General features: G+C 37.2%; 2 protein-coding genes and 1 long non-coding RNA gene across 18 annotated transcripts; 2 read left to right on the top strand and 1 right to left on the bottom strand.

Annotated features, from left to right (window-relative positions):
* The first annotated feature begins 10,266 nt into the window (after positions 1 to 10,266).
* On the top strand, positions 10,267 to 12,401 carry LOC111344316 (uncharacterized). Its single transcript, XM_022951539.2, has 2 exons — positions 10,267 to 10,467; positions 10,663 to 12,401. The coding sequence occupies exons 1-2, from the start codon at positions 10,355 to 10,357 to the stop codon at positions 11,924 to 11,926; spliced, it is 1,377 nt and encodes a 458-aa protein (XP_022807274.1). The 5' UTR covers positions 10,267 to 10,354; the 3' UTR covers positions 11,927 to 12,401.
* Positions 11,918 to 13,900, bottom strand: LOC148730257 (uncharacterized). The gene is made up of 2 exons (XM_088761341.1): positions 13,671 to 13,900; positions 11,918 to 13,528 (listed from the first exon to the last, which is right to left on the bottom strand). The coding sequence occupies exons 1-2, from the start codon at positions 13,842 to 13,844 to the stop codon at positions 12,587 to 12,589; spliced, it is 1,116 nt and encodes a 371-aa protein (XP_088617467.1). The 5' UTR covers positions 13,845 to 13,900; the 3' UTR covers positions 11,918 to 12,586.
* A 278-nt stretch (positions 13,901 to 14,178) lies between these two features.
* On the top strand, positions 14,179 to 24,945 carry LOC111319004 (uncharacterized). 16 transcript variants are annotated; one of them, XR_016001738.1, is made up of 9 exons: positions 14,179 to 14,347; positions 15,719 to 15,858; positions 16,242 to 16,386; positions 17,105 to 17,158; positions 18,289 to 18,355; positions 18,940 to 18,989; positions 20,738 to 20,889; positions 21,336 to 21,455; positions 21,979 to 22,898. It is a non-coding gene; the product is annotated as an uncharacterized LOC111319004 (long non-coding RNA). The 16 variants fall into 16 exon arrangements; XR_016001743.1 differs by lacking the exon at positions 20,738 to 20,889 and adding an exon at positions 17,617 to 17,765; XR_016001737.1 differs by having other exon boundaries at positions 17,105 to 17,765.
* The last annotated feature ends 2,664 nt before the right edge of the window (positions 24,946 to 27,609 follow it).

The raw sequence follows: 27,609 nt of genomic DNA, 5'->3' as shown, positions 1-27,609 counted from the left end.
TTTATCGTCAACCGTCAAATAAGCAAGCCAATGTTAGCCGTTAACTGTCTTAGATATCCTTTATTAAGAACTAAATGATTGTCTTAATTGAGCGAAATTTATGTTGTTTATAGATAAAAGTTTTGATATATCACAAAAATACATTTATGTAAGTCTTTTAACTCCTGGTCAGCGACCGAACTGACTTCCCGTGTCGTAAAACTTTAGTCAGTTATAAAAAATAGGTGTTACAAATGAACAGTTCTATACAAACACTTCATTATGAAAAATTACGGCCAATTATGCGCGTTTAGTTCGTTTTATAAACGACATTCCAATATTTTTAACCGTCAGCCGTTAACGTGAAGCCCCCCTCCCCCGCCCCATTGAGACTCTCTTGGAAGGTCGGCAAAAGAAGTCAAACGACATTTCAAAAACAACAAAAACAAAGACAAGATTTTAACCTTAAAACTTGCTTGCCAAACTTTCGTCGCTTCTCACTCAACTGAAAATGGTAGTATGCATTTGTTAACTGATAAGTTTGTGCTCACCCTTTATACTCTATCACCTCCGACGGAGTATAAAAGGGGGGAGGGGAGGGAAGGGGGACTGTAGAAAATTCACCGCCAGGGCTTTATTGGGGGATAAAGTAAATTGTAATGTGATACGATATGGTCATTTTCACAATCCCACACAGATCAAAGGTTTCCTCCGACCCATCGTGAAAAGAAGAACGCTTTGCAAACACACAATTTTAAAGAGAATTTAAGAAGTCCTTCTGGATCTGCATCTCGTACAACAACAACAAAGATCGAGGCCGCGCGAAACAACATGCCCCTTAGCGACCTGATGCTGGCTCGGCCAATCCCAGCGTTCATTTAGACGCAGTATTAGCTTAGTAATTACTGGAAACTCATTACGACTGATTCATTTAATGCATCAGCATTCTCCAATTGACGTCAATCCAATACGATTCATATTTCCTAGAATGTTCAAATTCAAATTTGAAAATAATCCAAACAAAAGTTTAAAATATTCTAAGGTAAGAAAAAGCTTTTAAGAGAAATTGAAGTCGTCACATAAAACACAATGGTTCATCGTTCTTTTCTTCCGTTTCCGCATCAGTGATTATAGCGACGCCGTTATTATCAATATCTAATTTGCGAAAATGTCTTGAAAAACAGCAAATAACAACCGATACTGGCGAGAAACCTTTCTCTCGCAAAAAGATAACGTCACATATTAAGGTCATGTTTAGACGCCAAATATATACCTAGACTTTCACTCAACAAAACGAGCACTGTGATTGGTTGATTCTTGGTCAAAGTGCCTTTGACCAAACACAAATGTTTCCCGACCGAGATACAAATGCACAGTTGTTGCTCGCGCGCCGAATACAACAGCATGTTTTTGTCATATGATTTTATAAGGGAAAGTCTAAATATGTAACAAAGCACTTGATCTATCGTCTCTTGGAAAACTAGTTAGTTTTGTTTTCCCTCGAGTCTTGATGTTTCCCGAGATGAAGTCGAGGGAAACCTCAGGACTCTCGGGGAAACAAAGCTACCTGTTTCCTTCGGGACAATACATTAAGTGTATAATGTAGGCCTGTTTATACTGGCGCCGATATTAAGTAGTGTCCCAAAGCAGTTCTCTCAACGATACCAGGAAAACTGCTTTCTAAATCCTTAAAAGAATTGCTTTTGCTTCAGCACAAAAGCCTTTCCATTAGAGTCCAAATCAGTCGTTCAAGAGTCGTGAAAAGTTTAGTGAAAAAGAGGCCTGGGGCTAATTTTCAGTACAGCATAAGAACTATTGAAGAAGCTGTTCTTAACCGTGTAGACATCAGTTAATCCTTTCATTCCGAAGATCTCATTAGCAGGGACAATTTGTCATTGAATCAACTAATAGTCCCCTAAATGACCGTAAGGTGTCTGCCTGATAGCGTATTGATATTGTAGGGAAGAATTCTGTCTTTGTCACTCGTGGGAGTTAAATGGTTAAAAAGCCCTTTACTCTAATTGACAAGCACAGAAACAGAAAAATTTTACCTTAAATATCCACTAGAAGTGAAACCGCGAAATCCAACCAGGTGATCAGCATATAACACAGCTGAAATAAAAAGTCAGCGAGGTTGAACGCTTGAAAAGAAATTCCTAGAAAGAAATGACCCAGGGTTTTAAATTTCGAGTTACGATTTCTTACTTTAAAAATGTTATGAGTTGTAAACATTGCACACGAGTAACAGATTGTAGCGAATTGCCAGCGGTCGGGAATTGCAAGGGGTCGGGCATTAAGCATTGAGTATCGAGTCGTTCATCCAGTTTTAAACTTTTAACTGTCTCATTGACACTTGTATAAAGCACTGAACGCTGCATAGCTTTAACAGTGCAAGATAGCTCTATATTTTTACCAATCAAACCACCTGAATGACCATTTGACTCAATGATGTCACAGTATTGATATCGGAGAAAAACGTCAATTTCTTACTCGGTATCGTATCGATTCGGAAAATCCGTATCGGCCCATCCTTAGCGCCGTGTATTGAAGGAAAACGACGAAGACACAAAGCAAGCTCATGGAGTGATATTGTGGCACGACTGACAAATTAAGCAACATTTTAAAAATTATCTGCAAGTAACAATTAACGCAACAGTTGAGAGGCCAAGAAAATATTTTCTAGGTGGAAGTGATTTCGAAGACCAACCTTCTTATAAAAATAGCTAGTATGCAGACATAGGGAACATTCTTGCTTGGGTTGGTATTTAAGGACGTGATAATTTAAGAATATTTAAGATTACTTATGGAGGAAAGACACAGAGAACGCAGCAAATAAATCAGCAAAATTAATTAACTTAGGGATCATGAAACCATAAAATTCGTAGATGTGTTGGCCATATCATATGTGTTGGCCATATCATTCCGAAGCGGCTAAATCAGCGTTTAATTTTCCCTTGGGGTACTCCGGTGACAATTTACCTGTCGTGTGCAAACATGCGCTACCTACTCTTCCAAAATAGCTAAATTGTGATGCCAAAAATTTTTTTTCCGATTAGTCACGAACTTTTTCGCGTTGCTTCGGCTAAAGTCCCTCAACGCTACAAAGAACAAAAGGACTATTGTTTACAACTTAATGTGTGAAATTGAGCCGGAACAATAGACCATTTCTTGATACGTGGTTCTTCCGCGTTGCGCTTTCGTTTTCAAAGAGAGGCGCAGTCGGCTGTTAAGGCTTGCGACTATCAACACACAAATTCCTTCAGACAATTCTTAAAACTTTAACTCAAACGTTGAAGTTTTCTCACGCGTCATTCATGTCCCTGAACTTAAGGAAAGAGTGTTTCATGACCACAAGTCTCACATGAAGACTTCATTCTTTTAAAGCATAGAAAACCTGCCGGGCTACTCAGTTTTTAAACCGTCACTTAACAAACGACGATTCTTTTTAGGGAGCAGAGCACTTTTATCTCGTGATTAAGTAGCGTAACGTCAATTGTAACAAATAACAGATTGCACCGGTAGTAAGTACTAGTCGAGTCCCTTCGTGAATGCAAACATCAGCTTAGGACCAATCAAAACACCCTCTACTCTAGCTGTTAAACATAGAAACAATTGACTAACCTCTCCACCAAAAGAAAAACTACAAAATCCAACCAGATGATCAGCACATACGATGGATGAAATGAAAAACCATCGAGGACAAGAAATTCCTAGAAAGAAATGACACCAGGTTTATATTTCGGGTCAAGATTTCCTATTTCTACAGTGTTATGAAGTGATAATGAGTTTTTCCGCTTTTTTTGAAAAATTAGCAGAAAAATATGCTCTCGTCGGTATGAACTATCGATACTAACGTCGAAAAACGGAATCTTCCATTGTAACCGACAGTCAGTTAAGAACAGTGAGCATAATAAGTCCAACGCAAAACAGTATGAACTTAACTTTTGTCCAATACTTTTTTTTTCCAAAAAGTCAGTATGGTCAGCTGGTAAAGAACAATATGCTTAAGAGTTTTAAGAAAGCAACAAATCTGTTGGCTTTATCATTTGCAGTTCGGATCGAACAGACGAGCAGGAAGACAACCACATTATTATTAGTAAGTTGTCAAAATTGTTCGAACGTTCCCTTCGATGAATTTCTTAACACTTTATGAGAATTCATGAAACATACCGAGGCCAAGAAGTTTCAAAAACTTATGAGGCAAGCCCCTAATTTTTACTGAACAGAAGAAAAGTGGTTCAGTTCTGAAATCATCGACGGAAACGCGAAGGAGAACCAAATATTTCGAAAGCAGCGAGACGTGTTCATCTCGTGATGTCCTCTACGATGCTTCTATTTCCACAACGTCAAGTAATTAAGAGAAGATGGTTCATACAATAGATCGCTTTAACTCACATGATTACCAGCTATACAAATTTATTGAAACACAAAAGAGAAATTTGCAGCAATGTACGAGCGTAGGTGGATAGGGATGAAATAGGGACACAGCACGTGTGATGCTAAGTACAAAAAAGGAGCTGGAGCGAGACAAAAAAAGTTAAAAATCCCACTAATTCTTGTTTCAAACAAATCCAGATTAGCTTCTCATGAAATGGGTTTGCCAGTTTACGAGAGTAAGCTGTAACATTTCAGGTTTCTTTGTCATCACTAGAATGTTCGAGTTTGAATCGAAGAAGAAAAAAAAGATTAGAACTAAACGTCATTTGCACAAGTTCACGGATAATCTTTATTTGTACTCGCATTCATACTTACTCTAAGCAAAAAAGTTATAAATTGAAAGAAATTATTAGAAATAAAATTGGAGTACTAGCAGCCTGGAATAACGATGGGGGCTAGCGGAGCCAGGCAGCTAGTTAACATCAGCATTAAATAAAAATTAAAATACAGGTCACCAAGAAGATTGAAGCACAAATGCACACACACACACAGAAGAAGAAAGAAAAGAGAAACGGAGTTTATAAGATATGAAGGAAGTCTAAAATAGTTAGACTTATTTATGAATACTAAACACTAATATATAAGAAGAGCACAATGTCTATGGTAAATAGTAACAGCTATATAATTATAAACCACAAAATAAAGAAGCACTTAAAAAGGTTACAGAAATTAACAGGAGACTAGATTACAGTAAATCGGAAAACAAGACACTGCTAATAAGTACATAAGTTGCTAATAAGTACCTATTAAGTAGCTAATAGTCTTTAACTAGATCACATTTTACTGACTCCTTGAAGTTTGAGATTGACGAGGTTTTCAAATTTTTTCTTATCGAGTTCCATACTTTGGGGCTCTTAAACCTTAAATTAAATATTCCATAATTTGTTCTTATTTTAGGTATAGCCGGTAGGACAAATTCGAGGCACTTCTAGTTTTGTAGTTGTTTTTTATTTACTTGAGTGAAAAATGTATCAAACACAGATGGTAGGCGTCTATTGTAAAATTTATACATAAAGGCTGCAGTATTAACGAAGACAAGGTCAGGCAGTTTAACAATATTTAAGCGCTTAAATTTAAGACTAGAATTAATGCTCATGGAAATTAGAAAAAGTTATCACTCTCATTGCTCTCTTTTGTAAGATAAACAAAGGCTGGGCAGTCGAAGAATATTAGTGTTACCCCACGAGATTAAACTATGGATTAAAAAGGGATGTATTAATTAAAGCATAATATAGTTTAATCAAAATGTCTAAATTCACATAATAACGAGGTTTAGAAAGAATCCCAATATTTCGCTTGATCTTAAAGCAATATGGCTTAGTTGACTTTTCCGTGATAAATGAGAATCAATTACAATACCTAGATATTTTATTGAAGACTCTTGGTTTAGGTTCATTCCATTTAAAGACGGAGGTTGACATGAAAGGGTAACTTTGTTTGTGGAGGGTGAAAGATGATAAAATTTGACTTGTCAATATTAAGTGAAAGTTTGTTAGCACTTAACTAAGTATGAATATTTACTAGTTCATTATGTACTTTGAATTCAAGGATCTTAAGATTTTTATGTTTATAAAATAGATTGGGATCATCTGGAAATACATGAAAATCTAGAATTTCAGAGCAGTTACTAAAATCATCGATAGCGATAAGAAATAATGAGGGGCGCAGAACTGAACCTTGAGGAACACCACAAGAGACACATTGCAGTTCAGACTTAGTTTGCCCCAAGAAAAATTTTACCTTAAATATCCACGAAAAGTGAGACCGCAAAATACAACCAGGTGATCAGCATATACCACAGGGGAAATAAAAAACCAGCAAGGTTGTACGCTTGACAAGAAATTCCTAGAAAGAAATGACCCAGGGTTTTAGATTTCGGGTCAAGATTTCTTACTTTTACAATGTTATGAGGATTAAACAACAGTGCACACGAGTGACGGACTGTAGGAAATTGCCAGCAACCAACCCCTGACAAGGAGTCGGGCATTGAGCATGAAACATTGAGTCCTTAATCTGGTTTTAAACTTTTAATTGTCTTATTGACACTTCTCTAAAGCACTAAACACTGCGTAGTTTAACAGTGCAAGATAGCCTTATATTTTTACCAATGAAATTATTGGAACTACCATTTGACTCAATGACGTCACAATATCGATATCGAAGAAAATCGTCCAATACCTTACACGGTAACGTATCGATTCGGAAAATCCATATCGGCCTATCCTAAGTGCTGTATAGTGAGGCGAAACAACTAAGACGCAAAGCAAGCCAGTGAAGTGATATGGTAGCTCGAACGATAAATTAAACATTTTAAAAACTATTTGCAACTTACAAATAACGTAACACAAGTTGAGAGGTCAAAAAAATATTTTCTAGGTGGAGGTAATTTCCGAAGACCAACCGACCCGTAAAAATAACTAGTATGCTATCATACAGAACATTCTTGCTTAGGTTCAATGATATTGTCAAGAAAGCGCTAAAGTATTTATTTAGGGATATGTAAATAATTATTTTATTCTCTTAGGATCAATGTAGTGGGTGATATTTCTATCTGTTACATAACTTGTATTCTTCACTTGTGTAATGTGTTGCGTAATTAACCTTTATTGTATATATCAGCGAAGACAAGAGGATTGAAGGAAAAATTTGGGGAGGACCGAGTTACGTTAAATTGGAGGCGAGGCGCTGTCGGCTGTTAAGGCTAAAATTTGCTCCTTGGTACCGACTATTAACACACGAATTCCTTCAGACAATCCCTAAAACTTCCACTCAAACGCTGAACTTGTCTTACGCGTTATTCGTGTCCCTGAACTTAAGGGCAGAGTGTTTTTTTTGTCACAAGTCCCTTATGGAGATTTCAATCTTTTAAAGCATGGAAAAAATGGCTAGTGGGTTTAAACCATAACTTACCATTCCACGATTTTTTTTAAGGCAGCAGTGCACTATTATCTCGTGATTTATCAAGCGATGTGTACTTTTGTGGCGTAATGTCAATTGTAACAAATAGGACTAGTTGCAAGGACAGGTCGAGTCCCTTCGTGTGTGCAAACATCAGCGCAGGACCAATGAAAACACCCTCTACTCTAGTTGATAAACAACGAAACAATTGACTAACCTTAAGCCTTCTACCAAAAAGAAAATCACAAAGTCTAACCAGATGATCAGCACATACGATGAATGAAGTAGATGAAATAAAAAAACCATCGAGGCTGAACACTAGACAAGAAATCCCTAGAAAGAAATGACTCCGGGTTTATATTTCGGTTCAAGATTTCCTAATTCCACAGTGTTATGAAGTATTTTGTGTTTATTTGTATTTACGAATATTTATACAGGGTGGCCCAGTTTAGCAGATAGCTAGTTTAAATGGGGCCCTGTGAAACCCACCCATCCCACCCCAGGGGAGGACATCCATCACACAGTAATCTCGTACGTGGGAAATTAAAGTCTCCTACCCCTAACCCTGCAGGAGACGGTACCGCCATTTATTCGGACCTATCCGAGAAGACTAGAATATCTAACCATTTCTTGATGTTATAGTAAGGTAGCATATTCTTCTCAATTATTTTAAGACCTTGAGTATTGGTCCCGCCGGGGCTCAAACCCTCGACCTCCCGCACAACAGTCCAGCGCTCTATCCATTGAGCTAACTGGGAGGCGGCATATAGGGTAAATAATATTCCAAGCGAGCAACGCTCGGTTGGTAATTGCCTTCGTGGGTCCTGTATTTCTTGTTGAATTGCTAATTCGATTTAATTAATGATTTTTGCTTGAAAGACCCCGCCACAACTAGAGAGGGAGGGTACGAGGGTTCTTGTAATTCTGTCACTGTCTGCGTAATATTAATATTAATATTAATATCTGCGTCAAATTAAATCTTATTTATTGGAATCAAATTCCCAACCGAGGTCAATTGAATTTCCTGTTCTAGAATGTTTATGATTTGAGGAAATCTTTACAAAACGTTAATGCTACCGTTCTTGGACTTTCAGATTTTAAATCTAAAGCACTTTTCCTCTCGGAAAAACTCTTAAGAGCGGCTCTTATTAATTGATGTTTTCACGCGCGAACTAAGATCGATTCTCTCACTGTGCCATTCATTTTTGTTGCTATCCGCATAAGAGAGCAACGCCGCCAAGATAATTCGTGTCTACAATAATTTTTGAAACCAAAGCTGGAAAGCAAGAAATAAGTCATGGATCATTAATGTCCGGCAGTAATGTAGGGGAATTGTCGACTAGACTAGGATTTATACTAAGCTGTTAGGAGTTGACTGATCCGTCATATTCATAGCTCCCTGATGGTGATTAGGGATTCTAGCCAAATCGAGGCGCTGTTGTTTACCAGAAGCTCATGAGTATTTATAGTGAATGAACAGATAATGTCTCAACAGAACTGGCAATCAAAATACCGTGCAAAATACTTCTGTCACGTTCATCGATCAAGTTCATAGCAATCTGAAAAAAGGCGTACTGAGCATTTTATAAAGCTCCGAAGTTTGTTGACATGTAACACATTTTTTTCCAACCGTAAGATAGCGGTTGCTCTTGGCTGAGATAATAATAGACTTTCGGAAAGCTATCAACACAGACAACTGACTAGATATTTTATGAACTGAGTGAAACAACAGACGCAGTTTTGAACGAGAAATCGACGTATCTATCTACTCAAAAGCGAAAGCGCTGACTGCATTAATCAATATACTCATTCAGCAAACACTTCCCTGCTTTGATCATTCGTTTCACTAGACATTGGAGAATAAGATAAGAAGATAGGAATGACTTTAACTCACTGGTTCAATTCAAGACTTTCAGGAACTGTTGAATTCGACGCAGGAACAGTTTCATTTGACAGATGAGATGAAGAAAATTTTTATACCATCACTTACCCAACCACTGGTTCTTTTAAGGGTGCAGTTCATACTTATCTCGTGATTTTAGCAATTTCGATTTTTGTAGCGTAACGTCAATTGTGACAAATGACAGATTGGACTAATTGTAAGGACTAGTCGAATCCCTTCGTGTGTGCTGACCTCAATATTTAGAGCTAGTCAAACCTTTCGTCTAGTTGATAAGCAAAGAAGCAATTGACTAACCTTAGCTTTCTACCAAAAGGAAACTAAACTACAAAATCCAACCAGATCATGATCAGCACATACGATGCATGAAAAAAAAAATCATCGAGGTCGAGGACTAGACAAGAAATTCCTTGAAAAAAATGACACTGGGTTTATATTTCGGGTCAAGATTTCCTTTTTCTACAGTATTATGAAGTGTAAACAATATTTCAAGGGAATAACGGATTGTGGGTAATTACCTTCGCGGGTTCCTTTATTTCTTGTTTAATTAATTGCCAATTCGATTAAATGATTTCTGCTTTACAGATCTCGCCACAATAAGAGAGAGAGGGGGTGAGGGTTCTTGTCATTCTGCCACTGCCTGTCTTGCGTAACGTTTCAATGTTATTCATTGGAGTCAAATTCTCAATTAACGTCAGCAGAGTTCGAAGCTCAGCATTTAAAGTGAAGGAACAGATCAGTTCACAACAGGACTCACAATCGCCGAAATACCGAGTAAAATGCTTCTGTCATAAACATCAGTCACTTACTCAGCACTCTGCGTTTAGCAAAAGTGTACTGGCGAGTAATACTGTAAGCCTTTCAATGTACTTGTTATGAAGCCAAAATGTTAATCGGTATATGCAACCCATAATTTCCGACCGTAAGGTGACTTTTGGGTCAGGGTAATGAAAGACTTTCAGGTAGCTATCGACACAGACTTTACAGGATATTTCATAATTGAAGCAAGCGACATAGATTTGGTCTCATTCCATTAAACTACAGACAATAGAGTGCCGAAGTGTGACGTCATGTTACCATGGTAGCATTTTTGCTGGATCTAAACACTATTTGGCGTCTTTCGTTACATCTCATCATAAAATGGGCCAATGCTTCGTTCCCGACTGCAATCATCAGTCAGAAAGTCACAATTGCAGCTTTTACCGTTTCCCCAAAGATCCTGCTCAAAGAAGAAAATGGATTTCTCTAATAAGGTAGGTTGATTTTTGGTACAATGACCACCATGATGCACGGCCACGTGTCGGTTATAGTTACGCGGAAGATGGTTTTATTTAACCACTCAAAAGTGCACTGACCTGTGGATTATACCTTTGAAAGACCTCTAGAGAGAAAAAAAGCTTTTTTTTACGTTATGATTAAAGTTTAAAACCTTCGTTTTCTCTCTCCAGACGAGCTGATCGTGAACCTGGCAAAGGCGCTCGAGTTTGTAGTTGTCATTTCCGAGGAAGTAAAGAAGAAGGCCCCGAGGTCTTTTCCTGGAATAAAGACAAACTATTTGAATCTCGAAATGCTCCAAAAAGGAAAAAGCAAAGAACTGAAGTCCCAGAGACAACGACTATCGAGCAGATCCTTTCAGAATCTTCGACGAAGAGCAACCAGAACGAGCCTTGCGAGCTCAGTTGCGAGGAGATGCAAATGAAATGCACTACTTTGCAGACTGAAAATATCCTGCTACAAGCAGAGCTAGGGACATTAAAGACCCAAGTATCCGAGTTGAAAGAAAAAGAAAGCTACTTAAAAAGAAACTACAGCTCTTTTAACATGGATTCAAAGGTAATCAACATGGAAACTGGCCTCCCAAACAAAGAAATGTTCCACATTGTTGTCGAATATGCCGAAAGATACCGCAACGATATTGTTTACGTGTGTGGCTGGAAAGTAGACAAGATATCTTTTGAAGATCAAATATTGATAACATTGATGAAGATTAGACATAATTATCATAACTTACATTTAGCTGAACTTTTTAGTTGCAGTACTGCTACAATAGCGAATATTGTGACAACATTTATCCATGTTTTGCACCAAATTCTATATGAAGATCAAATGGAGATAGCTGTTCCATCCAGACAAAAAAACAAAACTTCACTTCCAGGCTCATTTAGCTTATTTGGAGACTGTCGTATGGTAATAGATTGCACCGATATCGAGGTTGCTACACCTAAGCTTATGAGTGACCAAAAATTGACATATTCAACGTACAGGGGTATGAATTCTTTTAAGACAATTGTTGGTGTGGCACCCAACGCGGTTATAACTTATGTAAGTAAACTTTTCCCTGGCTCAGTATCAGATAAAGTAACGGTTCAAAAGTCAGGAATATTAAAGCATTTTGTTGCTGGGGATATTATACTTGCGGATAAAGGGTTTTTGATAAATGATATTGTTCCTAATGGTGTATATGTGAACATTCCCCCATTCTTGAACAATGGAAAATTTACAGAAAGTGAAGTTAAGTTAACAAAGAGCATTGCAAAATGTCGTATACACGTAGAACGTGCTAATGCTAGATTGAAGAACTATAAAATTTTAAATTTTGTGCCACCATACTTGCGATCCCTCTCTGGTAAGATTATACAGCTATGTGGTGCTTTAGTTAATTTACAAAACCCATTAATTAAGGAAACCAATGACACTGTTGACTTTGATTAGTCATTTTAATTGAAATATTGATCATCTTACATCAGTTTACTAAGGCCTGGTATACATTGGCATTGTCTGATCATAGTTAATCAATTAACTGTATTCTGATACAAAGAGTGGACAGGTGTTGTGTGATCTGTGAAAAGCTTGTAACCCTATTTTACTTGCTCATGATACAAGGAATCATGATACACAACTTAATGACAAACTATTTATTTCTGATCAGTATTCCTGCCACCACACCCTTATGCTAGTCTTATTATGAATTCAGATAACCAACTGTATTCAAATACGATTACAATGAATCTATCATTTTCTTGTCTCAAGTAGCTAATGTAAAAACCCCAGCAAATGTTGCTGTTTAAAGAAAAACAATTTTAAGATTAACATGAACATTTTTATTTTATATACACCCTTCAGTTACTGCATATTTGTTGTAAAAGTTGCAATGATTTTACCAAATAAAACAATATTTTAAAAAATATTTCTAAAAGTATGTATTATCAAATCCATTACTTTATAAAAAACTACATTAATTTTACAACAAAGTCTTAAAATTTAAAGACCACCATCAACAAGTGCAGGAATCATGTGAATTGTATAAAATTCTTGAAGTGAAAGAAGATTTGGTTCCCATGTGCAGTCTTTCTGGATTGCCAACACAACAGTTTACATTGTTGTCCAAACCACAAAGTAACAGATTTGCTTCCCAGTTATAAACAGCTGACCCTGGACTTGATGCCAGTAGTGGTGGGATTGTTTTAAACAATAGCCAGCATCTCTCTTTACTAAACAGAACTTAGGGTCTTTAACAGCCTCCTCAATTGTTGAATTGCGATGTGTGTAAGGGCATTTGACTTCAATGATCGCATTGTCATCAACAAGTCCATCTGGTGATGCACCCAAAACACCAGACTTGTGTAGCCAAAGGCCACAATCCTTTACTACTTTCATTGTTAATTTGGTGAAGGCCTTTATTCCTTCTTTCTCGTTAACGACACCCCATCGAACAGCCTGCACTCGAGAGATGTCGTATTCTCCAAGAACACGCTTGATAAGGGAAGGAGTGACTCTTTTTGCTTCAAGAACTGGACCAAAATTGCTAGCAGTCAAACGTCCTTTTCTCACCACATGCCACTCTCCACATTCACGTTGCTCTTTCGTGATCTCACAGACTGATTTCACTTGCTGCTCACTTACTTTCAATTTTTCCAACAAGAAATTTGTATCAAGTCCGCTTTCAACAAACTCTCTCGATAAAATGATTTCTTCGACTGTGGAGATCGGCAGACGATTCTCTTTGTCAGGTTCGGGGCTCAAAAGCCATAACATTCCTGTGAACTCGCCGTATCTCTTCAGCTTGTTCCGTAGCCATTCTCTGTCCTCATCTGTAGTTTTTCGTTTTAGGACTTTAGTTTCTTTGGGTGGATACAGATCTTCTACCGTTTTAACCACCTCGGATGCCTTTTGTTTCTTCCACTGACATTCGATGTCAGTTCTACTTAAGTTGTGGTAGCCATGAAGGAACAGAGCTACAGCGTGACTACACTTTGAACCGCCACGAGGGCACTCGCATTCTGTGGAACGTATTTCGTTTTCTTGAAGATATATCTGCGAAGGAAAGAGAAAAAGAAATATAAGCTTACTTTTCAAGATTTCCTTTAAACGAAGATTCGAAATCACTTAATTTAAATAAGTTTTGGTTTGGCGATGTTAACGGATAGACATCGAGTAATAGAAATTTTACACTTACTGTGACTTTATACGTCGTACTTTTCATGCTCGCTTGCACTGACCCTCTGATAATTCCATCACAATAGCAAAAAGATAGAACGTGTCCAGATTGGTAATGGTTTTCGCCACGGTTTAAAGATTTAGGCTCATCTGAGAAGTATTTTGCGAACGATGTTATCGACAACGCCGCCATGTTAAACACATGTGAGTTTGTTTAGATCCAGCAGAAATGCAACCATGGAAACGTGACGTCAGCGCTTGGCACGACAAATCTAAATATCCATCTACTCAAAAGCGAAAGTGCTGACTGCATCAGCGAATAAAATGATGCGGCAAAATAGCTCAAATGGGGGTTGAAAAACTGCTCTGCTTTGATCACTCGTTTCACAAGATATCTTGGAATCTACAATAAGAATAATTTGAACTCACCGTTTCAAGATTTTTACGGACTGTTGAAATCAAACTGTTGAGATACTGGTCAGCAGATAGGGAGGCACAACGCATGCGCATGTAAAAGTAATCAGTTGGGTATCCGCATTAAAACATAGAAGCTGTTTATCTTCATTTCTGAGTGCCCTTCACTGCCTAATACCAGTGCTTATCAGCTCAATTACAATTAGACGTGTTGAAATCAAGAACATTTCTGAAATAGAATTCCGATTTGGAACGAAAAGAGTACTGTGTATTGCTTGCGAGGTAAGTGAATAAAACAGCGAGACATTTCCAAGCACGTCCATGACATCACTGTAGCCTTTTTTGAGCTGGAAAATAAATAACATTTTGTTGAACAAAATCATTCTAAATTTCCATCATCCTAAACTGTGACATGCTGGGTCCATTTGCTGTTACTCGTGTAATCTGTTCTGTTTTTCTTTCGTTCCTTTCTTTTTTCTCTTCTTCCCTGCTTTATTTTGTCATGGTTGCTACTACCAAACTGTTCAATGTTAATTGGTTAGAAATCATGTATATTCAATTCAAAGCATGAATGTCACTTCAGTTTTTGCCCTTGAAAATTGAACGAAATGTTTAGAGTTTTGTGAAAAAAGTAAATCCATTGACTTAAACATTTGCAGTTTGAACAGTAAAGCATAGAGACTACGGTTTTAACGCAAAGTACTTTAAATCTGTAATAACACTTTTTCTAAATCGTCTGGGCGTTCCACTAGCTTGAAACAGAATGAGAAATAATAAAACTTACCGGCCTGGAAGTTTCCAGAACTGATAAGTCAAGCTCCAAATTTTCATTGAACAGAGGTAATTAAGTTATTAATCAGCCTGCTAAGTTAAGGTTTAGTCCTGTGAACAGAATTAACGCATGTTTCGGACTCCCTCCCAGTCCGTTCGAGTAGTGTATGCTCCAAATAAGACATTTTGCTTTCTGGTGCTGTCGTTGTTCCGCATTCGGAAAGTTTGACGTGAAAACTATCACATAGCAATTGTAAGTCAGCGATTTTCAAGTCGGCGAGCAATGTGAGCATGAGAGAGGTCCGCGAGAAAACATTACATCACTTTCACTTCCATTCGTCATTCCCCATCTCCCGTTGCTCATTGCTCATTCCTCGTTTTACCTACGAGAAGTTTTATCCGAGCTTGTCCGATCTTGCCCGAATGATTTCCAAATTCGTGTCACAATCGTCAGTTTATCAAAATGGCCCCCTGGAGAGGAACTGTCGGTAGAGCTGTTACATGCTGAAATCAAAGGAGAAAAATGCTCTGTTTACAGAAGGTCGAAGGGAAATATCCTATGATCCATCTCTATAACCGGAAAAAAATTTTGCTGAAACCGACTGTTACTCGTCTCAGATGCAGTAGTGAACACTCGGATGTTGTTTATGGGACAGTGCCATTTCCTTTAATGATCAGTTGTGTTCACGCTGAAATTCATTTCAGCAAAGGAAAGTTCAGAATTGATTGTAAAGGACTGAATGGGCTGCTGGTCAACAAAACAAAGCGTACCTTTGCTGTTCTTTGCGATAGTGATGTAGCTGTCTTTGGAGGTGCAGGAGTTAAAACGAAAGAATGACAGAGTTTGTCAGCGTACGATTCGGAACTTGTTTATTTTTTCAGTGAGGTCTGCCAAAATGATTCTGATGAAGTAGGCTCCGGCCCGGTTGGAGAAGGAACAAGTGATCTGAGTTTCCGAAGGAGAAGCAAACTGTTTCATGATCACCAAGTGAAGTACTGAGGTGTGGGCACATGACAGAGAGGTAGGGGTACTTTTAAATTGTGCTAGTAGGGCTACTGAACGCAGCGGAAGGAGTGCGGGCCTCTAGACAGAGAAGTGAAAAGTTTGTAAGGGGCTATGTGTTTTTAGATCCTAGAAATATGTTAGAACGACAAAGTCTTGCAAGAAGTCTTATTGAAGTAAGATGAGAAAAATTCATGTACTGTGGTAGAAGAGTACTTGTATATAAGTTGCTCGGAATTGCTAGAATAGATTAAAGTTCAGAGCCTGAGGAGGAAGCTAATAATAGGTTAACACCCTTGAGAGAGATATGGTGATCCTAACAGTTAGGGAAAATTCTGTGTTGGAAAGTAGAGATTAACCCTTCAATCATTAGAGTGATCAGCATTGAATTTCTCCTTACAGAAAAACTACTAAATCTTTCATTAAGATCATGAGAATAAAGGAAATCATCACCAACCTAAGAAGCTGTGATTGTTTGACAAATTCTCCTCATCAATAGCAGGTGTTTCATTATTGTTTTCTGCAGGAGGGCAACTGGTTTTCACAGGTGGGCAAAACTCTTTGAACTGAACTTCTTTATAGGATAAACTTTACTCCATATCGTCAAACCAGGTGGGCAAAACCATCCTTACAACCGGTCAATTTGCCCGGTGCCCAGGCCCTTAATGAAACCCCTGCAATAGAAATGAAAATGTACAGACTGAGACTACTATAGAGAGTATGGATACTGATGTAAGGGAGTAAAGGGTTCAGTCCTGATGGCGCTATTGTGTTGCATCCAAAAACAAGACACAATGTGCTCTGACTCACAGTTCCTCTCCCTGGGGCCCATTTCGCAAAAATCTTGCTAACTTAAAGGGCCAGTAATTCCATGTTTTAAAATCAAAATTTAGAGGATAGGAAAGCGGGTGGAATGGCACCCAAACCAGTCCTTTGTGTTTCCATAGCTGATAGTTTTGTTGTATCTATCACGACAGTTTATTGTCTGGATAAGTCTTAATACTTTTGTCATCTTTTGGCAATCAATATATTAATAGTAAGGTAAGCAGCTGGTTTTTTTTTTGTTTTTTTTTCTTGAAGCACAGTCATTTGAAACCTTTATGGTGAGATATTTGGTTTGAGGAGTATTCTTTGAGCTTTAAAAGAGATAAATTGTACATTTAGTAATTAAAATAAAGGTTATTCTTTCTAATAAGGTATCTTAGCATCTGTTCATACTGCATAGTGTTTTTGGCCACTATCATGACCATTAATATATTTTTCAGGTTTGGAAGGTGATCAAGAGGTTGATCCACAGGAAGAAGTTAAAATGAACAAAGGTACTTTTAACTCCAAGAGGTGAAATAAACATAACTTCATACTGTATGATGCAACTCTCCTCAGAAGGCATTCTTTATAGGGAAGGAACAATTGTGGAAAAAAGCCCTTACAAGTGTCATTTCTGGTAAAAAATGGTAGATTAAGTCAGTACTGGAGCCAAGTGACCCACCCAGTGGGAGATTATCCTGGTTTTCTTAGCATGAAGCAATTAACTAGGAGTATCACTACTCCCCCCTGGATGGGATGCTAGTCCATTGTAAGGTTATCTGCCAGCATTTCATCAGGCTTCCCTGTCAATTCTTCAATACCCAATTATTCTCCCCTCAGTTCTGATAAAATGCTATATTCTCCCTCAACATTGCTAATTAAGCATTCCTCCAAATGAGCACAATAAGAGGAATGCTCATGATGGCATTAATTACCAGGGCTCATGTTAAATTTTCCTTTCAACTGGTAGATGACAGCAGATCAAAGAAGTGCCTGAAAGATTTAAATGAGGAGTTACTTTGCTGTATCTGTTGTGAACTCATGGTATTGGCACACACTTTGCCTTGCTCACGCACTTTCTGTTTTGGTTGTATCAGGGACTCTGCAGGCTTTAATTTGGTAAGACATGTTACAGAACATCTTTGTGTTCAGTTCAAAATTCATCTAAACTGTTTATAAATCCCCAAGAGTGACTAACATCTATTTTCTCCATACAATATGATCCCATCATCGCATGTAAAGGTCAGGAGCATTGAGAAAATGGTCACCAATGAAAGATTAATTAGCTCTTCATTGTTGAACAAATTCTCCTTGTCAGCACTTTAGGAAATGTATAGAGAACAGTATGGAGAATATGCATACTGATGTTAGGGTGAAAAAGATGAAAGTAAATCTATTTGGTCATGTCAGATTATTTAACAATACATTATTCTATCACTCAGGGGTAAGAGTAGAAATTGTTTTTATTCAGAATATAAAAATAACCATTGGTTAGGCAGAGTTTTTGTGTACTCTTCAGTTGCAAAGGCATGCTATGTGAACTGTCCTTTTGGTGCTTAAATTGAGCTGCTAATCAATGACATTTGAGAATTTCATTAGGGGACCATAAAATATTAAATTTTTTTTTCTTGTTTCTTCTAAGTCATTCCAAAGACTGTCCAAATTGTAGAGCAAAGGCTCAACTCTCATCTGCTATACCAGCTGTGAAGGTGAGATAACAGTTAAAGGGGTGATCAGAATAGAACCCTAAGGTTATTTTTGATAGAACACCAACTCTCTCCTCTTTTTTGTCAGGCAATACAAGGCAATTTGGAAGGAGAATCTTCTAGTCTGTCATAAGTCACTTAGGGCTTTTTTCTTTCCAGCTCTTCAATTTGCTGGCCCAGTTAGTGAAAGTTTTAAAAGTGAATTGTATCCTGTAATACATTCTTACAATTAGCGTCAATGTTTCAACAAATTTTAACATCGCATAATAGGCCTACATTTTTTAAAACACTGTTTCAGAGTGTATGCTTCTCTGTCAAGACTAGTCTGCTTCTGGTCTTAAGTAGATTCTATATGAGTTTAACATGGTTATTTTGAGCCCTAATCTTTAAGCTGTGCTGCAAACCTACTCAATGACTCAATTCTTAATATATTCTCATGTAAAGAGTATTTTTTTCATTTCCCTGACATGTCCAGTATTTTGCAAGAGACAAGAATGTAGTTGCTATGACAGTGGGTAATTAAGTGTTAAGCTTTCTGTTTGATCTTCCAAGTGCTAGACATTAATACACTAAACATTAAATTGCAGAAGAAGTTCTTTCTCCAGGAGAACTTGAAAAAAGGCAACTTAAAATTCAGGTAAGCAGGGATTTCAAACAAAAACCTTCAATTTTTTCTTGTCTAGGTTAAGCTTTTTTTTGGTGAACTGAAACATCTTTCTCAGAGCATTTTGTTTTGTCTCTAACAAGAGTGAAACATATAATTAACAAATAATTATTTATTACACAACTCAGGCAGTCAGAGGGCCAATAACTAAAAATCAACCAATGAAAATGCTCTATTGCTGGTCCACTATTCTCTAAGTATTGGACCAGGCACTGTCCCGAATGGTCCCGAATGATACCGCACTTGTGTCCCTTTGAACCTCAGTCGTATAATAAATCTCTTATTAATCAAGCTTGCTCGGGACCGTACTGGAAGAATATCGGCCCTCAGTCTTTATTGTACGGACCTCACTGCGCTCAGTCTGTACTGTCAAGACCTTGGGCCGATACTCTCCCAGTACGGCCCTCATGCTTGGTTAATAAGATATATATATTTACCTCATTGGAGATGAACAAAGGTGGATATTCACCTTGCCACTTTGTGGCTCAGTTAATATGTACTACCATTCATCAACACTGAGGTGAATAACTGTTGTAATATACACCTAACAGAAATAAAACAAATAGTTTATTTCTGTCAAATTCAATATAACAAAAAATTGGTGTGAAATCGATTTTGTCTCTTTCACTGCTTGGCAGTCAATAGTACTTGCTGATCACTTCTGAGTCTGTGAATCAGCACACATGAAAACTTATGTGGTACTTTCTAACAAATTATATTATTTTGTGAATTGAAGATTCTCTATGAACAGCTGTCTACAAAAGATAAAATAAAAAACAAACAAACAAAATAAAATTTATCAGACAGTATTACTTTTTCATGTTATATCCTTACCAAATGGAAAGATACATGTAAAGTATCTGCAACTATCTGTCTCACATCTGTTGCAGTACTGAACAATGTCTGTAATGGTTTTATTCATATCTGCAGCCTACCTGCAATTATGTTTGCAGATATTTCACAAATAATTATGTAGGGACTTCTTTCAAATATCTGCAAAGTATCTGAGGAAATTGGCATATATTTAACATAATTATTATATGTAGGTGATCAAACAGAGTGAGTTAGAAATCGAGGACCCGGCCATCTTTTAAATTGTCATCATATACCTGAGTCATGATAATTATTTGAATTTCCCCTACTAGGAGCTCACCATAATTTATTTAATTAAATGCTGACCAAAAATTGAGTGTCCAAACTACCAAACTTTTAAACAATTAATTGTCCAAAACTACTAAGATCTCTACGGAAAATAGCATATTGATTGAGTGACATATAATAGTTTGCAAAAGTGGGTCTTCTCAGCTATGCGTCTTTAAAAATCCTCTTTATTGTGGTATTTAACCTTGTGTCCTTCAACAAGAACAAATACTGATTACAACTGTAGGGTCCAGAAAAAAATTCACACAACCAATTTCCTATCTGTACATCAATTTACTTGCTTTGCAAATCTAACATGAAAACAGCTCAACCTTTCAATAAACAAGAGGGTCATTGTTTTCTTCAAACGTGTTTAGCTTACTTGGATCAGCTGTCCCGCCATTATCAATCGTCAACTGAACCTATCTCTGGAATTATTTCATTACTGTTCGGTTCTTCTACGTTTTCATAAATGTGTGAAGGAAGTTCTTCATAATTTTGTACTTCGACGCAATCCACAAGTTAGCTGCCTGAATCAAAAACTGTGTCCTGCAGTGTGAATCCTGACCATCCATTTTCAGCTGTTGAAGAATTCGAAACCGTGCAGTGATCCATTCGAACCGTCGATGTGATCCTCAAAACACAGTGGAGTTAATAGAGGGGTTGATCTGCAAAATGTCAAAAAGGAATCAACGAATTACCAAAGCATCAACACGTTTTCAAGAGGTTAATGGTGAGTGAGACCCATTTTTTAAGGTGCCAAGGTCCACCCGCGAAGCAACGAACTTAGAATCTTTTAAGATTTTACTTAAGACATTTTTATTTAAGGAATCATTTTAGTTATCTTAGTATATCTATATTTTTTATTGTAATTATCTTTCATTAACTTGATGTAAATAAATATGTATAATTTATGATTTTTATAGAAAGAATTGTATAATTTTAGTTATTAATTACTGTTGTGATGCGCTTTTGAATATTTTATAGAAAAGGCGCAATACAAATAATAAATGTTGTTATAATTGTTATTATTGGTGAAACTTAAAACTTTTTTTGTTTATTTCATTCACTGCAGTTGTGAATAATGACCTCGCTTATATCGAAACTATGAAATAATTGTTTGTAGCAAGACTTACTTCAAACGGATAAGCTTAGTTGCTGATACCTTTTTCCCTATAGACTTTCACCTTGTGAACTTTACTCTGGTGATGATGTTGAGGCAGGCTCCTTGTGTGACACGTTCTAGGAGGATGCAAATAGGAAAGGGCTGGTTCCCAGCGATGATTCTCACTTTCTATGGTATGTAAACTGAATAACCCCTCATTTTTTCTTTTTTATCTCAGCAATTCAATTCCTTAAATGGTTCTTTGCCTCTATTTCATGTTTCAAAGTTAAAGAGTGTTTGATAAAACTAATATGAATTACTTTCTTCTTTGCCAGTATAACTAACTAAGCCATCACGATGATATTTTTTTATGAAGTGATAGCCTTTTGCAGAATTGATTACTACTTCCCTTGCTAGCCAAGCTTACACTGTCAGTTTGGACGGTGTCTTTGATCATTTTGATTGATTGATTGTAATAAGTTAGTAAAGGGGGCTATATATTCTAAGTGCAGGTGATCTCAATCTCTGGAAATCTATAGGTACAGTGTGCATGGACAAACTACTGTACTCTCCTTGGTTGAAATTTTTGTTAGTATTTTAGATTATAAAACTCCATGTTACCAAGATAATCAACTGTTGGGGTGTAATTGTTGGTAATCCACAATTTCAATCATTTGAGAACTAACTTGGAACATTTGTCTTTTCATTGCTTCCTAGGTTTTGTTCTGGATGAGAAAAATTATAGAAAGCAGGCTGCCACAGTTGTGAATAAAACCTTGCAAGATAAGTGCTGTGGAGCTTGTAGAGGAATAATACAAAAAAACCAAAAACAAATTTAAAACCGTTAGAACTTTAGCACAATTTTATGATTATTCCTGTATTTTTTTACTTATTTTTTAGGTTTATATGTTCTTGTTGATTAGAAGAGAAATAAAAATTGCATATTACATAATTACTTAATTTATATCAATAAACTATGTCAAATAGGTAACATTGCAGTGTCTTATTCACTTGTTCTTAATTAATAAACTACATTGATACCCTATGCCACCCTTGATTAAGTCTCCCCTAAAGCTACAGTAGAGATCCACAGACAGCTAACATATCTGTAGTAGCAGATACTTCCACAGATATGTATGTACTGTTGGTTTTTCATATCTGTCACATATCTGTCACAGTTAGAAATTTTGGGCCAAATTCCTATATGTTACAGATATGTCACAGATAGGTCATGCAGATATTTTACAGATATGCTGCAGACCTGAGGAACATATCTGTAGCCTATCTGCCCGTTACTATATATATATATATATATATAGGCGGGCACCCTAAACAAAAGGAGCGAACTGGCGAGTGCGTGCCGGCACTCAACCAAATATTTGATAAGGCTGCTCAAACCACCTACTTAAAAGGATCGTTAGTCAACTAGTATCCACCTGACGAGAGAAGACTTTTTATCCTTTCAAAACAGATCTGTAGTACCAAGTTTTAATTTTCATTTTCCTAAATAATTGTTTACAAAGCTCCATATGATTGTAGAGCACTCTCTGATTCAAGGATAAGGTTTTTTACATTTATATATTTATATGTTATATGTTTTTTACATTTATATAATATATATTATATTTATATCACTTTCCTTTGTAGCAAATGAGGGAAGAGGCAAAAAAAAAACTCCCAAAATAAAGTTGTGCCTGGCCCAGTTTCATCTTCCAGGTTAGGGCTGGTTAATGAGTTCTTTTGTCAAACTAAACGTAAACTGAATGTAGATCATCATTAGATTTCTTCTTTTAAAGTTTGGTTTGGATTTTTTTTTTTGTTTTTAATTTAGTGATAGTAAAAGTGAAGATAGGGAAAGGGACTCTGAGCAAGGAAGTAGTGGCAGTTAGAATTACTCAGAAGAGGTACTGTTGATTCAAATCGTTGTCTGTCATCGATTTTTTTTTTTCGATAATCTTAGAAAACAGTCTAAGTTCCTCCTTCACAATTCCTTTCGGCCTCAGTCTATGTAAGTCATTAGACTGAGCGGGACTGTGACTGTGTTGGGGGAAGCCAAGCCAAAATATCTCAGCAAGGGTGTCTATAGAGTTAAGTGTTACTAGAATTGTAACGGGAGCAGGCTGTGTTCCGTTTAGCAGAGAGAGAAAGTGTTTGTGCACACTAAGTTCTCTCTTTTGTCACACTGCAAAAATAACAAGCTGACTGTATAGTTGTTAACCCTTTGACTCCCCAGATCTGTTTGTTATTTCCCCCCCCCCCCCCCACCACACCGCCTGCCACACATTTTGTTGTAACTGAGTTACAAGAGTATGCTGTTAAATCAAGATAACAACTTAACTATCTGATAAGTTTGAGTATTCTCATGCATTACCTCTTTGCTGGATTAAATGTATGGACAGTAATGGGAGAAGTTAAATAATAATCGCTTCTGGAAGTTAAAGGATTAATTTAGGGTACTGCACTGTTTCGGAAGTGAAAATATGATTATAGTTATAGATATTTTGCCAGTAAATTGTTTGATGGTGTGGTCTGGTCATCCAGGGGAGGGTAGTCCTGATAAGGACTGTTGTAATTGGTAATAACTGACATTTCCATAAACAAAGTGGAAGTCATCACAAGAGTTGAATGGCTTTGGTGATGAATTCCGCCTCCAACAACAGTCTTTTGCAGGACTCTACTCACCAGGACCATCAGGCTATGCAATCAAATATATATTATATATTTTTCGAAATTCAGCATTTTGATGGTTTTGTTATTTTTTACATCTTTGTTCAAGGGGTTTGATTACAATGATTACACTATGGTGTCAAACATGTGCACAGCGGTCAAGCACAATGCAGAAATTGCCACAGCCTCCTTCCAAACAGGTAGTTTGTTGCTGTAAATCATTTTGACATATATTTTTTGTTGGAATGTTGTCAAAGACTTAACAAGAACTTTATTTCTATGGCGGTATATGCAAAAGCTCTATGTCGCTTTACAATCTAATAAATATCTAACTAACAATCTTACCAAGACAAAATCAATTAAAAGCAAGTCTGAAAAGATAAGTTTTCAATCTAGATTTAAAGACGTCAACTGATCGACTTAATTTAATGTCTAAGGGAATATTATTCCAGTGCTGTGGGGCAGCGACCGAGAAGGCCCTGACCCCATAGCTCTTCAGGCGCACATTCGGTACTTCTAATTAATGTTTGCTAGCTGACCTAAGATTTCTTGTAGGGCTATATGGGACTATAAGTTGACTTAGATACAGAGGCACCAGACCATTGAGAGCTTTAAAAGTTAACAGTAATACTTTAAAGGTAACTCGCTGCTCCACAGGTAACCAGTGTAGCTCCTTAAGGACGGGGCAAATGTGTGCGGTCCTAGGTTGCCTGGCTACGAGGCGTGCAGCGCAGTTTTGAATGCGCTGCATGACTCGTAGCTGTTAATATTAATTAAGAAATATTTCAGTAGTTATCAGACTCAGTTAATTCTTGCCAATGAATTTTGTAAATCGGCAAGTTTTGACCCGAACAGTTTCTGTCGTAGTTTAAAATAGGACTGCATTTACACAGATATTTCAGACTTATTTAATGGTAATAGGTTGTGCTATCACAAATTGTATTCAATTTTACTTGTTGGCACAGATTTGTATTTATTAGATGAACTCACAAGCAAATAAAGAACCTGATTCTATTATATTGTCTCTTTATTTTTTTAATTGTTTTTGAATGGTTGTAAAAATAACGAAAGAATTGTGCTTTTGAAAGGGCCTGGTAACCAGTCAAAACATAGGCTCTCTGTTACTCTGTTTTTATGTATGGAAGGTTGCCGTGAGGAAGGAAATTTCTGTAGATTTGAAGGCATTTAGCGCTAAAACAAAAGATATACGTGACTTTTCATGGGAGGAAATCTTTTTCATGTTGTGAATATTTTTCCCGCCAAAAGACTTTCTATAGTATACTTTTTGATGAACACTAAGCACAATTCAAAAATGGAAACTTCTTTCCAAGAGACAATTTTCCCGCCAAAATACTTTTAAAAGAGCAAGATTTCTAATCATTATTAACCCAACACTGGGCAGACATCGCTTCTCTTGATTCTCTTTCTTTAAAGAGGACACCGATGTCTAAGCGAGACATCTCATAAAATTTATTTTGATCAATAAATTCCTTGAATCTTGTAGCATCATCTTTCAAACCTAAAAGAAAAAAGAAATAATTCAATGGCAATGTCATCAAGGAAAACCTTATCATGGTAATTGCCTCCTGTTCTACAAAAGATATTTTCTACTCGTTTATACTTTTCACTGTGTTAACCTTCTAACTCCCAAAATCTGATCACTTTCAATTCTCCGCTCCAGCTGCTACACATTTTCTTGTGAATTAGTTACGAGAATTTGGTGTTAGATCAAGGTAAAAACTTCTACCTGAAAAGTTTCAGTATTCTCATTACTTGTTTACTGAATAATGTCTGGGATATTGTAGGGAGAAGTTTCATGTTAATCACTACTGGGAGTGCAAGGGTAAATTCATTATCGACCATGTCAAATGAAAATCTAAAATCAGGGGAAACTTTATAATACTGCTGAACACAAGAATGAGCAAACTCAAGCTATGACTTGTATAAATGCAAACAATGAGAGGTATATGTTGTGGTTCAAATTTTACCTTTGGTTTAATTTTTTTTGAACTGATTTAAAAATTTTAAACTGGTTTAGAATTTTCAAACTGGTTTAAAATTTTTAAGCGCACAGCTCATATACCACTTTCATAAATGGCTGCTGGATTAATATTCTTTTGTTTAAATTTAATTAGCCTTTCTGGCCTCGTTCTCCAGTACAAAATTCAAAAGAATACATTATCTCAAGCGAGGCCAGAAAGGCTAATTTAAATTTAAACAAAGTGGTCGTTCCACTTAAGGTTACACGAAATAGTCACGCCTAGGATCCTAGCCGACTCTACCGTCTCTAATTCTTTGCCATCTACCAAGAGGGGAATGAAATGGTGTTTCTGCCTTTTGCAGTCGATCACCATAACTTTGCATTTGTCAGCGTTAACCTGCATCTTCTGTGCTTTGGACCAATCCTCCACCACTTTAACAGCGGTTTGGGCGTCACCTAATGCGTTACGCGGGACGATCTCTGCCACCGTCGTGTCATCAACGTACTTCCAAGTTTGAACCTGGGAAATTCTTAGATAGTTTATCATTAGCAAGAAGAGCCATGGCCCCAATTTTGTCCCCTGAGGTACACCAGCTGGTACGGCGCCCCACTCAGAGAAACAATCAGCAGATAATTTTATGCGTTGGTAGCGATGCACTAAGAAGTCGACAACCCAACGTGCTACAGCCCGAGGCATATCAAGACTGTAAATTTTATGAGTGAGCAGTTGATGGTCAATGTAGTCAAAAGCTTTGTGGTAGTCAAACTGGACCACCCTGACTGCAGATCCCGTGCCATCAGTTGCGCGCGTCCAGTGATGGAGCATGGACGTCATGGCTAGGGCCGTGGAGGATTTCGGTAAGGCTCCAAACTGGTCGGGATCGATCATTTTCAACACAGCCGGACCGATGAACGCAGATACCACGAAGTCTTCGGCTAATTTGGAAATTATTGGTGTGAGGGAAATGGGTCGTAAGTGCTTGTTGATGACTTCGACAGGTTTCTGTTTAGGAATGGGTACCACATCCGCCAGCTTCCAAGATGGGGGAAGTTCTTGCTCAGTAAAGCTACAATTAAGGATGGAAGTCACTGGCTGAGCTATAAAGTCAGCATATCCCCTAAACACCCAACTAGGTATCCCATCGGGACCCGCAGCCTTGCGGGGGTTCAACTTTCTGATTGCGGTCAAAACATCGACCTCAGAAATGGTTACCACCGCCGAGTTCGCTTCGAACTTTCTCATTACTCGAATTTGACACATTCTAAATTCTAAATATCCCTCACTGATTGACCGGCTTGATTGAGTTGCTCCCCTCTGCATAATTTGGTAAATTTGAAATTTTACTCATGTGGCGTTTTGTCGTTTCTCGTTTATGTTTGACTGATTAGCAGAAAATCGATTTAATAACTTCCTAACGAAAGTTTCAGTTATACTCCACTGAAGATTTTTTCTATGAAGAAAAAAAACTCATTTAAAGTAAAAAAGAAACAAACAAACAAAATAATCACGAAAATAAAAACCAGCAAACAAAACTTAAAGAACAAAACGGAAAGCAAAAAGGCGAATCCACAAGATAATTCCCGCAAGATGTTTAAGCTGCACAGAAACCTGCAAAACATGCTATAAAATCATAAACTCACCTGAATTAACAGCATCTTTCTCAATGAACTTGATTTTATAAACTTATTCATGATCAATA

The sequence above is a fragment of the Stylophora pistillata genome, chromosome 5 (genome assembly GCF_964205215.1).
Source record: "Stylophora pistillata chromosome 5, jaStyPist1.2, whole genome shotgun sequence".
In the NCBI taxonomy this organism is placed as follows: Eukaryota; Metazoa; Cnidaria; class Anthozoa; order Scleractinia; family Pocilloporidae; genus Stylophora; species Stylophora pistillata.
Note: the sequence above shows the minus strand (reverse complement) of the source record. Positions and strands in the feature narration are given on the sequence as shown.

Excerpts from the sequence above, each read along its gene's own strand:
- LOC148730257 (XM_088761341.1), bottom strand. The coding sequence starts at position 13,844 with ATGGCGGCGTTGTCGATAACATCGTTCGCAAAATACTTCTCAGATGAG. Across the intron at positions 13,529-13,670 it reads GTACGACGTATAAAGTCACA|ATATATCTTCAAGAAAACGA; the intron begins GTAAGTGTAAAA and ends TTTCCTTCGCAG.
- LOC111344316 (XM_022951539.2), top strand. The coding sequence starts at position 10,355 with ATGGGCCAATGCTTCGTTCCCGACTGCAATCATCAGTCAGAAAGTCAC. Across the intron at positions 10,468-10,662 it reads AAATGGATTTCTCTAATAAG|ACGAGCTGATCGTGAACCTG; the intron begins GTAGGTTGATTT and ends TTCTCTCTCCAG.